This window comes from Nerophis lumbriciformis, linkage group LG11 (genome assembly GCF_033978685.3).
Source record: "Nerophis lumbriciformis linkage group LG11, RoL_Nlum_v2.1, whole genome shotgun sequence".
In the NCBI taxonomy this organism is placed as follows: Eukaryota; Metazoa; Chordata; class Actinopteri; order Syngnathiformes; family Syngnathidae; genus Nerophis; species Nerophis lumbriciformis.
This window is the reverse complement of record NC_084558.2, coordinates 47758716-47772009: the sequence shown is the minus strand read 5'-3', so window position 1 is coordinate 47772009 and position 13294 is coordinate 47758716. Positions and strand designations below refer to the sequence as shown.

The 13294-nt window shown below is 44.8% G+C and overlaps 1 protein-coding gene across 1 annotated transcript in view; it reads left to right on the top strand.

Moving 5' to 3' along the window:
• Positions 1-5439: 5439 nt before the first annotated feature.
• clic3 (chloride intracellular channel 3) overlaps positions 5440-13294 on the top strand; it is a 29064-nt gene continuing 21209 nt past the window's right edge. The window contains exons 1-2 of the mRNA XM_061966460.2: positions 5440-6222; positions 6299-6384. Of these exons, the coding sequence (XP_061822444.1) occupies positions 6319-6384 (66 nt within the window). The 5' untranslated portion in view covers positions 5440-6222; positions 6299-6318. The remainder of the gene's footprint in view (positions 6223-6298; positions 6385-13294) is intronic.

The window sequence follows — 13294 nt, the reverse complement described above, 5'->3', positions numbered from 1 at the left end:
CATGTGATGGAGGAATGCACAGTGAAGGGCTGAAATTCGACTGAATTTGCATTAAATCATGTTGTTTTAGCTAATAATCATGCTGCAAGATCTAGCATGTTGCATTCAATGTTTATTCCCATTAATTCCCGTTAATACACACACCCCTCCCCCACCCCACGCCTTCACCACCGCTAGTTTCCCCTCGGGGTGATGGACGGCTGGCAGCGCTTTATAGCAGCAGTCGACCTCCAGGGCCCCAACTCCCCGGCCCTCTGTTGCGAGTTGTTGTGATTAAATGCAACGTGTTTATGTGTGCATTGCATGGAGGTTTTTTCCCACTCCAGACTAGGCCCCCTTAGGAGTCTAGTCTAGATTGTATTTTTTTACTCATCTTCTTCCCCAGCGTTTTACCTTTTTCTTATCTTTTACAGGGCGCCTTTGGCGACCCATTAGCATTCCTGTTCTGTAACCCTGTACACTGTTTGTTTGTCTAATCTTGAACGGGTTTGTGCTGAAAAGATAGTTTCGTTGTACTTGTGCAATGACAATAAAGTCCTATCCTATCCTATCCTATCCTAATTCCCATGGAAAGTTTCCAACTTTCAATATTCCCGGAATTTTGCAACCCTACGTCCTCATTCTACGCACAGATTATGGTTAAATTAAGCCAGAATAACCTTGTCACAAAAACATACCTTTAGTTGTGTCCTCTTGTTGGCGGGGAAAATCTTTGCTGCTTAAGCTGGCCTCCACCGGCGAGGGGTAGCACTCCAGAAACCGCGACAGAATGTCCCCATATTTTGATGGCGAGGACTCCCAATCAACGTTCTTCGCCGCCACGGAGGTTTTGTAGCCCTGTGTTACTTTTAGTAGTAACTCCACCTCGTCGTCGGACCACACAAAGAATTCCCTTTTCCTCACAACAAGAGAAGCCATTTTCTTACACCGTCGCACAAGTCGCAGATAGAAAGAATACACCTCCAGGTTAGAGATAATGGGTCCCATTTTTATAGTCTTTGGTATGACTCGGCTGGGGTTTGAACTCACGACCTACCCATCTCAGGGCGGAATCTTTAACCACTAGGCCACTGAGTAGGCGGACGGAGGGGATCTTAAACGGTGGCATTGTTTTGTGTGGACACGGATAAGGTTAGGTGGGATTTACCCTGGATAACCTTATCCAGCTTAGTGTAAACGGGGCCAAAGACTGAATTATTATTTTTTCCTCTCCCTCCCTCTGATGGCAGCCGTAACTGCCATGTGGCCCTCAATGAAAACCAGTTTGACATCCCTGGTCCACACCAAGTCCTCAAGTGGGGAGACGTTCTGCTTGCCCAGGGCTCCGTTTGCACCAAAACATTGCAAACATTAGAAAAACAAATATTCAACAGTCAGCGCGACCGCTGACGGCCATGGGAGTTGGGCGGAAATTTTTTGTCGTTGCGCTAATAAAGCACAACGAAACCTGACGCCGATGGAGTTGCCCCGGGGAAAAAAGGTAGGAAAAAATGGCAAAAATGGGGGCGGGGGAAGAGGAGAAGAAATAAAAGCCTGGGGGAGGGGTTTAGTTTGAGACCAGGAAAAAAAAACGGAATACCTGAATAATCAGAGGTGGCTAGAGTACCAAAAAATTGTACACAAGTAAGATTACTTTAGAGCAGGGGTGTCCAAACTTTTTAAAATGTGGTCGAGGGCCGAAAGCCGACTGCGTGTAAAGTAGCTATATATATATATATATATATATATATATATAAAGATATATATATATATATATACAAACCCTGTTTCCATATGAGTTGGGAAATTGTGTTAGATGTAAATATAAACGGAATACAATGATTTGCAAATCATTTTCAAGCCATATTCAGTTGAATATGCTACAAAGACAACATATTTGATGTTCAAACTGATAAACTTTTTTTTTTTTTTTTGCAAATAATCATTAACTTTAGAATTTGATGGCAGCAACACGTGACAAAGAAGTTGGGAAAGGTGGCAATAAATACTGATAAAGTTGAGGAATGCTCATCAAACACTTATTTGGAACATCCCACAGGTGTGCAGGCTTATTGGGAACAGGTGGGTGCCATGATTGGGTATAAAAACAGCTTCCCATGACATTCCGGGCAGGGTGCTTAAGGGATGTGCAGACCAGCTGGCTGGGGTTCTCACAGACATCTTCAACACCTCGCTGACCCAGGCTGTGGTACCATCATGTTTTAAGACGGCCACAATCAAAAGTGTCTAAAAACCCCACAATCTCCTCCCTCAATGATTACCGCCCCGTGGCACTCACCCCTATCATAATGAACTGCTCCGAGAGGCTGGTAAAGGACCACATTGTCTCCAGACTTCCCCCCACATTCGACCTGTACCAGTTTGCTTATCGCTCTAACCGCTCCACAGAGGACGCCATCTCCTCTGCAGTCCACCTGAGCTTAGAACATCTGGAAGGAAAGGACACAAACGTGCGGATGTTGTTTCTGGACTTTGGCGTTCAACACTGTTGGAATAATTGTTTGTAAGTTATCACAAAAGAAACGTTGTATTATGAATGCTGCCATCTCCGGGTTGGGGAGGAGATCTTGCCCCAAGTGGAGGAGTTCAAGTACCTCGGAGTCTTGTTCACGAGTGAGGGAAGAGTGGATCGTGAGATCGACAGGCGGCTCGGTGCGGCGTCTTCAGTAATGCGGACGCTGTATCGATCCGTTGTGGTGAAGAAGGAGCTAAGCCGGAAGGCAAAGCTCTCAATTTACCGGTCGATCTACGTTCCCATCCTCACCTATGGTCATGAGCTTTGGGTTATGACCGAAAGGACAAGATCACGGGTACAAGCGGCCGAAATGAGTTTCCTCCGCCGGGTGGCGGGGCTCTCCCTTAGAGATAGGGTGAGAAGCTCTGCCATCCGGGAGGAGCTCAAAGTAAAGCCGCTGCTCCTCCACATCGAGAGGAGCCAGATGAGGTGGTTCGGGCATCTGGTCAGGATGCCACCCGAACGCCTCCCTAGGGAGGTGTTTAGGGCACGTCCGACCGGTAGGAGGCCGCGGGGAAGACCCAGGACACGTTGGGAAGACTACCGTATGTCTCCCGGCTGGCCTGGGAACGCCTCGGGGTCCCACAGGAAGAGCTGGACGAAGTGGCTGGGGAGAGGGAAGTCTGGGCTTCCCTGCTTAGGCTGCTGCCCCCGCGACCCGACCTCGGATAAGCGGAAGAAGATGGATGGATGGATGGATGGATATGAATGCTGTCTTTCGAGGCCTAACAAGAGGAAGAAGGCTCGTAAAACTCCACTGTGATTTCAACACGGACAGATGGCAGGATCTGCTCAACTTCCAGAGGAACTCTCTTTGAAGTGTTAAACGAACTCTCTCTGAAGTATTTCACAAACTCTCTTCCAACTGTTTGGTGACCGAGGTCAACGCTATTTACGACCCGCTGCCCTCTTGAAGTCACTGTGGTCAGGAGACGGGAGGGGTTATCCATTGTCCTCCAACACCTGCCCCAGCTGGATCCAGGAAGAGCCCAAGCCTGAGAAATCCTCTTCTTGGACTTCAAAGCGACCGAAAACAATGACTGTTTTACATACCTCCCATTCCTGCTGTGACATGTGTTGGTGCGTGAACATTGAACATCTGAATTAAAAGAGGAGACGAAAACCTTCTTCGTCAGAGCGTGGTGCAGGACTGTGCAGAGAGTGCAGTGGCCATGTCTCTCCTCAATATTGAGTCCAAATTGAATTATGTCTCTGTTTGATTCCTTGCCTTTTGTCTTGTTTAATAGATGTCCTCAGTGTTTGAACGTGACAAACACCATCATCCCGCAGCACTTGGTGTGCAAACTGGCCCCCGTTGGATTCAGTACCCCCTTATGCAACTGGCTGCTTGACTTCCTCACAGACAGACCCCAGTCTGTGAGAGTGGGCGACAACACCTCCAGTGCCATCTCCCTGAGCACCGGCTCCCCCCAGGACTGCGTCCTGAGTCCGCTGCTGTTCACATTAATAACCAATAACTGCTGCGCCAGGTCCACTACTAACCACATTGTGAAGTATGTGGACGACACAACAGTAGTATGCCTCATCCGTGACAACAACGACATGGACTACAGGGAGGAAGTGAAACATCTGGTTGACTGGTGCAGAACAAACAACCTGGTCTTGAACGTCGACAAGACCAAGGAGATCATGGTCGACTTCAGGAAGCACCAGTCCAGCCACACTCCACTCTTCACCAACGGCACAGCAGTGGAGATGGTAAGCAGCACCAAGTTCCTGGGGGTGCAGATAACTGACAATATGACCTGGTTCCTACACATCGGAGCTCTTCTAAAAAGAGCTCAGCAGCGCATGAACTTTTTGCGTGGGATGAAAAGAGCACAGCTCCCTCCCCCCATTCTCACCACATTCTACAGAGGCACTATAGAGAGCCTACTGACCAACTGCATCTCTGTCTGGACTGGAGCCTGCATTGCCTCAGACTGGAAGTCTCTGCAGAGAGTGGTGAGGACAGTGGAAAATGTCATCAGGACTCCTCTTCCTCCTATCCGGGAAATCGCAAAAAGCCGCTGCCTGACCGGGTCTCAGAAAATCTGTAGAGACTCCTTTCACCCCCACCAAGGACTGTTTTCACTGCTGGACTCTAGAAAGAGGTTCCGCAGCCTCTGTAGCAGAACCAGGTTCTGTAACAGCTTCTTCCCTTAGGCCAGGGGTCGGCAACCTTTACCGGTCAAAGAGCCATTTTGACCAGTTTCACAAATTAAAGAAAACAATGGGAGCCACAAAAATCTTTTGAAATTTAAAATGAAATAACACTGCATACAAAGGTTTTTTTTGCTTTGTGCTATGTATAAACCAAGGGTCTCAGACACGCGGCCCACACCATAATATGAAAATTGAATGCTAGTGCGGCCCGCGGGTTTTATATGAATGGCGCTTGACAGCGTCATACTTGTCAACCCTCCCGAGTTTTCCGGCAGACTGAATTTCAGGGCAACTATTCTCTCGAACGTGCCGTGATGGTACAGCATTTAGCGCCCACTACAACCAGCGTGCCGGCCAAGCCACACGTTGTTTGGGGCTTCTGCTTGCTCACGTAAGCGACAGCAAGGCATACTTGGTCAACAACCACACAGTTTACACTGACGGTGCCGGTACAAAAAACTTTAACACTCTTACTAATAATGCGCCACACTGTGAACCCACACCAAACAAGAATGACAAACACATTTCGGGAGAACATCTGCACCGTAACACAACATAAACACAACAGAACAAATATCCAGAATCCCATGCAGTCCTAACTCTTCCGGGCTACATTATACACCCCAGCTACCAAACCCTGTCCACCTCAACCGACGCACAGAGGGGGGGGTTGATGTGTGAGGGAGCAGGGTTGGGGTGGGGGCGGGGTTTGGTGGTAGCAGGGGTGTATAATATAGCCCGGAAGAGTCAGGGCTGCATAGGATTCTGGGTATTTGTTCTATATTTGCAATATATTTAGAACAGTAAATATTTAGTACAGTAAATCTATTTATATCTGCACCTTATTGCTCTTTTATGCTGCACTACAACGAGCTAATGCAACAAAATTGTGTTCTTATCTGTACTGTAAAGTTGAAATTGGAATGACAATAAAGGAAGTCTAAGTCTAAGATGGAGCATAATGACCCGAGCTAGTTCCTGGTTCATAGAGAATGATAACATAAGATGTTTCCTGGTTGGTGGAAGATGGTGACCTGGGCTACTTTCTGGTTCATAGAGGATGTTAGACAACAATGTACCATTTGTTTATTTTCAGATAGCAAATGTCCTACGTGACTCAAATCTGATCGAGAGCGAGAAAATCATGTTGCGGCACATTCACGTTACTTTTGTTCTCCTGCTCTGACCCACAATCTCCAACAAAAGCATGACGATCAGGGATTTGCATTTGTGTGTGCGTTTTTAGTTAGCAGGCTACTTTTGCAAAGTCCCTACGGTATGTCGAAGTTTTGACACATATGCAGAGGTTGTTTTTATTTTTAAGAAAGAAAATGCTGGAAGGCCCACAAGGAGCGATCCAGACTGACTGGTCGGACTGGTAAGGCTGGGAGGGGGAGTGGCTGGCCAGGTGCGGTGCAACACCCTCCAAATACCTGCAGAGGACCGACCGAGGACTGTTGACGGGGAAGTACGGCCGGAACATCACATTTCAATCAAGTGGAGTACAAATTCAAGGAGCCGTGCTGAGAGTGACTTCCACTGTGAGTACGACTTTAGAAGAAGATTCATGACGACTACACTTAAAATATTTGCAATGGACGCCACGTTTGTTTGCAGCAACAACAGAAGAATTCGGCATGCAGAGGGGACAGATGGAGCTCAAAAGGGAGGCGGACGTCCCCAAGATTGAACTCTTTGTCAAGGTGGGGCCGCTTGGATTTCATGTCTATATTTTCTTGATCTTGTTTGGGTGCTTTGGTGGCCAAATGGGAAACATCAAACACGTTGTTGACAAACGTGGTGACAAGTAAAAACAAACAAGTGACTACATAGAAAGTAGGTTTTTATGTGACCTCGTCATGTCTCAAATGTGGGCGTGGAGAGTCTGCACACGACATTCCTCAGATGTCGGACACGAAGAAGGTCTGAGAGTGGAGCCGGCTCGGCAGGATGCCGCACGCTTTGGTCATATGCACACGCTAAAACACACTTACAGATATTTTGGTCACATGCACACGCCAAAAGGCACTTTCAGACATTTTGGTCACATGCACACGCTAAAAGACACTTTCAGACATTTTAGTCACACGCCAAAAGACACTTTCATACATTTTTGGTCACATGCACACGCCAAAAGACACTTTCAGACAATTTGGTCACATGCACACGCCAAAAGACACTTACAGATATTTTGGTCACATGCACATGCCAAAAGGCACTTTCAGACATTTTGGTCACACGCACACGCCAAAAGGCACTTTCAAACATTTTGGTCACATGCACACGCCAAAAGACACTTTCATACATTTTGGTCACATGCACACGGCAAAGGACACTTTCATACATTTTGGTCACATGCACACGCCAAAAGACACTTACAGATATTTTGGTCACATGCACACGCCAAAAGACACTTTCATACATTTTGGTCACATGCACACGCCAAAGGACACTTTCAGACATTTTGATCACATGCACACGCCAAAAGACACTTACAGATATTTTGGTCACATGCACATGCCAAAAGACACTTTCAGACATTTTGGTCACATGCACACACCAAAAGACACTTTCAGACATTTTGGTCACATGCACACGCCAAAAGACACTTTCAGACAATTCGGTCACATACACACGCCAAAAGACACTTACAGATATTTTGGTCACATGCACACGCCAAAAGAGACTTTCAGACACTTTGGTCACATGCACACGCCAAAAGACACATTCAAACATTTTGGTCACATGCACACGCCAAAAGACACTTACAGACAATTTGGTCACATACACACGCCAAAAGACGCTTTCAGACATTTTGGTCACATACACATGCCAAAAGACCCTTTCAGACATTTTAGTCACACGCCAAAAGACACTTTCAGACATTTTGATCACATGCACACACCAAAAGACACTTTCAGACAATTCGGTCACATGCACACGCCAAAAGACACTTACAGATATTTTGGTCACATGCACACGCCAAAAGAGACTTTCAGACACTTTGGTCACATGCACACGCCAAAAGAGACTTTCAGACACTTTGGTCACATGCACACGCCAAAAGACACTTTCAGGCAATTTGATCACATGCACACGCCAAATGACACTTACAGATATTTTGGTCACATGCACACGCCAAAAGACACTTTCAGACATTTTGGTCACATGCACACGCCAAAAGACACTTACAGACATTTTGGTCACATGCACACGCCAAAAGACACTTTCAGACATTTTGGTCACATGCACATGCCAAAAGACACTTTCAGACATTTTGGTCACATGCACATGCCAAAAGACACTTTCAGACATTTTGGTCACATGTACATGCCAAAAGACACTTTCAGATATTTTGGTCACATGCACACGCCAAGACACACTTTCTGACATTTTGGTTACATGCACACGCCAAAAGACACTTTCAGACATTTTGGTTACATGCACACGCCAAAAGACACTTTAGACATTTTGGTCACATGCATGTGCCAAAAGACACTTTCGGACATTTTGGTCACATGCACACGCCAAAAGACACTTTCAGACATTTTGGTCACATGCACACACCAAAAGACACTGTCAGACATTTTGGTCACATGCACACGCCAAAAGACACTTTCAGACATTTTGGTCACATGCACACGCCAAAAGACACTTTCAGACATTTTGGTCACATGCACACGCCAAAAGACACTTTCATACATTTTGGTCACATGCACACGCCAAAGGACACTTTCAGACATTTTGATCACATGCACACGCCAAAAGACACTTACAGATATTTTGGTCACATGCACACGCCAAAAGACACTTTCAGACATTTTGGTCACATGCACACGCCAAAAGACACTTTCAGACATTTTGGTCACATGCACACACCAAAAGACACTGTCAGACATTTTGGTCACATGCACACACCAAAAGACACTTTCAGACAATTTGGTCACATACACACGCCAAGAGACACTTCCAGACATTTTGGTCACATGCACACGCCAAGAGACACTTTCTGACATTTTGGTCACATGTACACGCCAAAACACACTTTCAGACATTTTGGTTACATGCACACGCCAAAAGACACTTTAGACATTTTGGTCACTTGCTCACGCCAAAAGACGCTTTCAGACATTTTAGTCACATGCACACGCCAAAACACACTTTCAAACATTCTGGTCACGTGCCAAAAGACACTTTCAGACATTTTGGTCACATGCACACGCCAAGAGACACTTTCTGACATTTTGGTTACATGCACACGCCAAAACACACTTCCAGACATTTTGGTTACATGCACACGCCAAAAGACACTTTAGACATTTTGGTCACATGCACATGCCAAAAGAAACTTTCAGACATTTTGGTCACATGCACACGCCAAAAGACACTTTCAGACATTTTAGTCACACGCCAAAAGACATTTTCAGACATTTTAGTCACACGCCAAAAGACACTTTCAGACATTTTAGTCACGCGCCAAAAGACACTTTCAGACATTTTGGTCACATGCACACGCCAAGAGACACTTTCTGACATTTTGGTCACGTGCCAAAAGACACTTTCAGACATTTTGGTCACATGCACACGCCAAGAGACACTTTCTGACATTTTGGTTACATGCACACGCCAAAACACACTTCCAGACATTTTGGTTACATGTACACGCCAAAAGACACTTTAGACATTTTGGTCACATGCACACGCCAAAAGGCGCTTTCAGACATTTTGGTCACATGCACACGCCAAAGCACACTTTCCGACATTTTGGTCACATGCACACACCAAAAGACACGTTCATACATTATGGTCACATGCACACGGCAAAAGACACTTTCAGACATTTTGGTCACATGCACACGCCAAAAGACACTTTCATACATTTTGGTCACATGCACACGCCAAAAGACACTTTCATACATTTTGGTCACATGCACACGCCAAAAGACACTTACAGATATTTTGGTCACATGCACACGCCAAAAGGCACTTTCATACAATATGGTCACATGTACACGTCAAAAGACACTTTCAGACATTTTGGTCACATGCACACGCCAAAAGGCACTTTCATACATTATGGTCACATGTACACGTCAAAAGACACTTTCATACATTTTGGTCACATGCACACGCCAAAAGGCACTTTCATACATTATGGTCACATGTACACGTCAAAACACACTTCCAGGCATTTTGGTTACATGCACACGCCAAAAGACACTTTAGACATTTTAGTCACTTGCACACGCCAAAAGACGCTTTCAGACATTTTAGTCACTTGCACACGCCAAAAGACGCTTTCAGACATTTTAGTCACAGACACAGGCCAAAAGACACTTTCAGACATTTTGGTCACGTGCCAAAAGACACTTTCAGACATTTTGGTCACATGCACACGCCAAGAGACACTTTCTGACATTTTGGTCACGTGCCAAAAGACATTTTCAGACATTTTGGTCACATGCACACACCAAGAGACACTTTCAGACATTTTGGTCACATGCACACGCCAAGAGACACTTTCTGACATTTTGGTTACATGCACACGCCAAAACACACTTCCAGACATTTTGGTTACATGTACACGCCAAAAGACACTTTAGACATTTTGGTCACATACACACGCCAAAAGACACTTTCAGACATTTTGGTCACATACACACGCCAAAAGACACTTTCAGATATTTTGGTCACATGCACACGCCAAGAGACACTTTCTGACATTTTGGTTACATGCACACGCCAAAACACACTTCCAGACATTTTGGTTACATGCACACGCCAAAACACACTTCCAGACATTTTGGTTACATGTACACGCCAAAAGACACTTTAGACATTTTGGTCACATACACACGCCAAAAGACACTTTCAGACATTTTGGTCACATACACACGCCAAAAGACACTTTCAGATATTTTGGTCACATGCACACGCCAAGAGACACTTTCTGACATTTTGGTTACATGCACACGCCAAAACACACTTCCAGACATTTTGGTTACATGCACACGCCAAAACACACTTCCAGACATTTTGGTTACATGCACACGCCAAAACACACTTTCAGACATTTTGGTCACGTGCCAAAAGACACTTTCAGACATTTTGGTCACATGCACACGCCAAGAGACACTTTCTGACATTTTGGTTACATGCACACGCCAAAACACACTTCCAGACATTTTGGTTACATGCACACGCCAAAACACACTTCCAGACATTTTGGTTACATGCACACGCCAAAACACACTTTCAGACATTTTGGTCACGTGCCAAAAGACACTTTCAGACATTTTGGTCACATGCACACGCCAAGAGACACTTTCTGACATTTTGGTTACAATGCACACGCCAAAACACACTTCCAGACATTTTGGTTACATGCACACGCCAAAAGACACTTTAGACATTTTGGTCACATGCACACACCAAAAGACACTTTCAGAAAATTTGGTTACATACACACGCCAAAAGACACTTTCAGACATTTTGGTCACATGCACACGCCAAAAGACACTTTCAGAAAATGTGGTTACATACACATGCCAAAAGACACTTTCAGACATTTTGGCCACATGCACACACCAAAAGACACTTTCAGACATTTTAGTCACACGCCAAAAGACATTTTCCGACATTTTAGTCACACGCCAAAAGACACTTTCAGACATTTTGGTCACATGCACACGCCAAGAGACACTTTCTGACATTTTGGTTACATGCACACGCCAAAACACACTTCCAGACATTTTGGTTACATGCACATGCCAAAACACACTTTCAGACATTTTGGTCACGTGCCAAAAGACACTTTCAGACATTTTGGTCACATGCACACGCCAAGAGACACTTTCTGACATTTTGGTTACATGCACACGCCAAAACACACTTCCAGACATTTTGGTTACATGCACACGCCAAAAGACACTTTAGACATTTTGGTCACATGCACACACCAAAAGACACTTTCAGAAAATTTGGTTACATACACACGCCAAAAGACACTTTCAGACATTTTGGCCACATGCACACACCAAAAGACACTTTCAGACATTTTAGTCACACGCCAAAAGACATTTTCCGACATTTTAGTCACACGCCAAAAGACACTTTCAGACATTTTGGTCACATGCACACGCCAAGAGACACTTTCTGACATTTTGGTTACATGCACACGCCAAAACACACTTCCAGACATTTTGGTTACATGCACACGCCAAAACACACTTTCAGACATTTTGGTCACGTGCCAAAAGACACTTTCAGACATTTTGGTCACATGCACACGCCAAGAGACACTTTCTGACATTTTGGTTACATGCACACGCCAAAACACACTTCCAGACATTTTGGTTACATGCACACGCCAAAAGACACTTTAGACATTTTGGTCACATGCACACACCAAAAGACACTTTCAGAAAATTTGGTTACATACACACGCCAAAAGACACTTTCAGACATTTTGGTCACATGCACACGCCAAAAGACACTTTCAGAAAATTTGGTTACATACACACGCCAAAACACACTTCCAGACATTTTGGTTACATGCACACGCCAAAACACACTTTCAGACATTTTGGTCACGTGCCAAAAGACACTTTCAGACATTTTGGTCACATGCACACGCCAAGAGACACTTTCTGACATTTTGGTTACATGCACACGCCAAAACACACTTCCAGACATTTTGGTTACATGCACACGCCAAAAGACACTTTAAACATTTTGGTCACATGCACACACCAAAAGACACTTTCAGAAAATTTGGTTACATACACACGCCAAAAGACACTTTCAGACATTTTGGTCACATGCACACGCCAAAAGACACTTTCAGAAAATTTGGTTACATACACACGCCAAAAGACACTTTCAGACATTTTGGCCACATGCACACACCAAAAGACACTTTCAGACATTTTAGTCACACGCCAAAAGACATTTTCCGACATTTTAGTCACACGCCAAAAGACACTTTCAGACATTTTGGTCACATGCACACGCCAAGAGACACTTTCTGACATTTTGGTTACATGCACACGCCAAAACACACTTCCAGACATTTTGGTTACATGCACACGCCAAAACACACTTTCAGACATTTTGGTCACGTGCCAAAAGACACTTTCAGACATTTTGGTCACATGCACACGCCAAGAGACACTTTCTGACATTTTGGTTACATGCACACGCCAAAACACACTTCCAGACATTTTGGTTACATGCACACGCCAAAAGACACTTTAGACATTTTGGTCACATGCACACACCAAAAGACACTTTCAGAAAATTTGGTTACATACACACGCCAAAAGACACTTTCAGACATTTTGGTCACATGCACACGCCAAAAGACACTTTCAGAAAATTTGGTTACATACACACGCCAAAAGACACTTTCAGACATTTTGGCCACATGCACACACCAAAAGACACTTTCAGACATTTTAGTCACACGCCAAAAGACATTTTCCGACATTTTAGTCACACGCCAAAAGACACTTTCAGACATTTTGGTCACATGCACACGCCAAGAGACACTTTCTGACATTTTGGTTACATGCACACGCCAAAACACACTTCCAGACATTTTGGTCACATGCA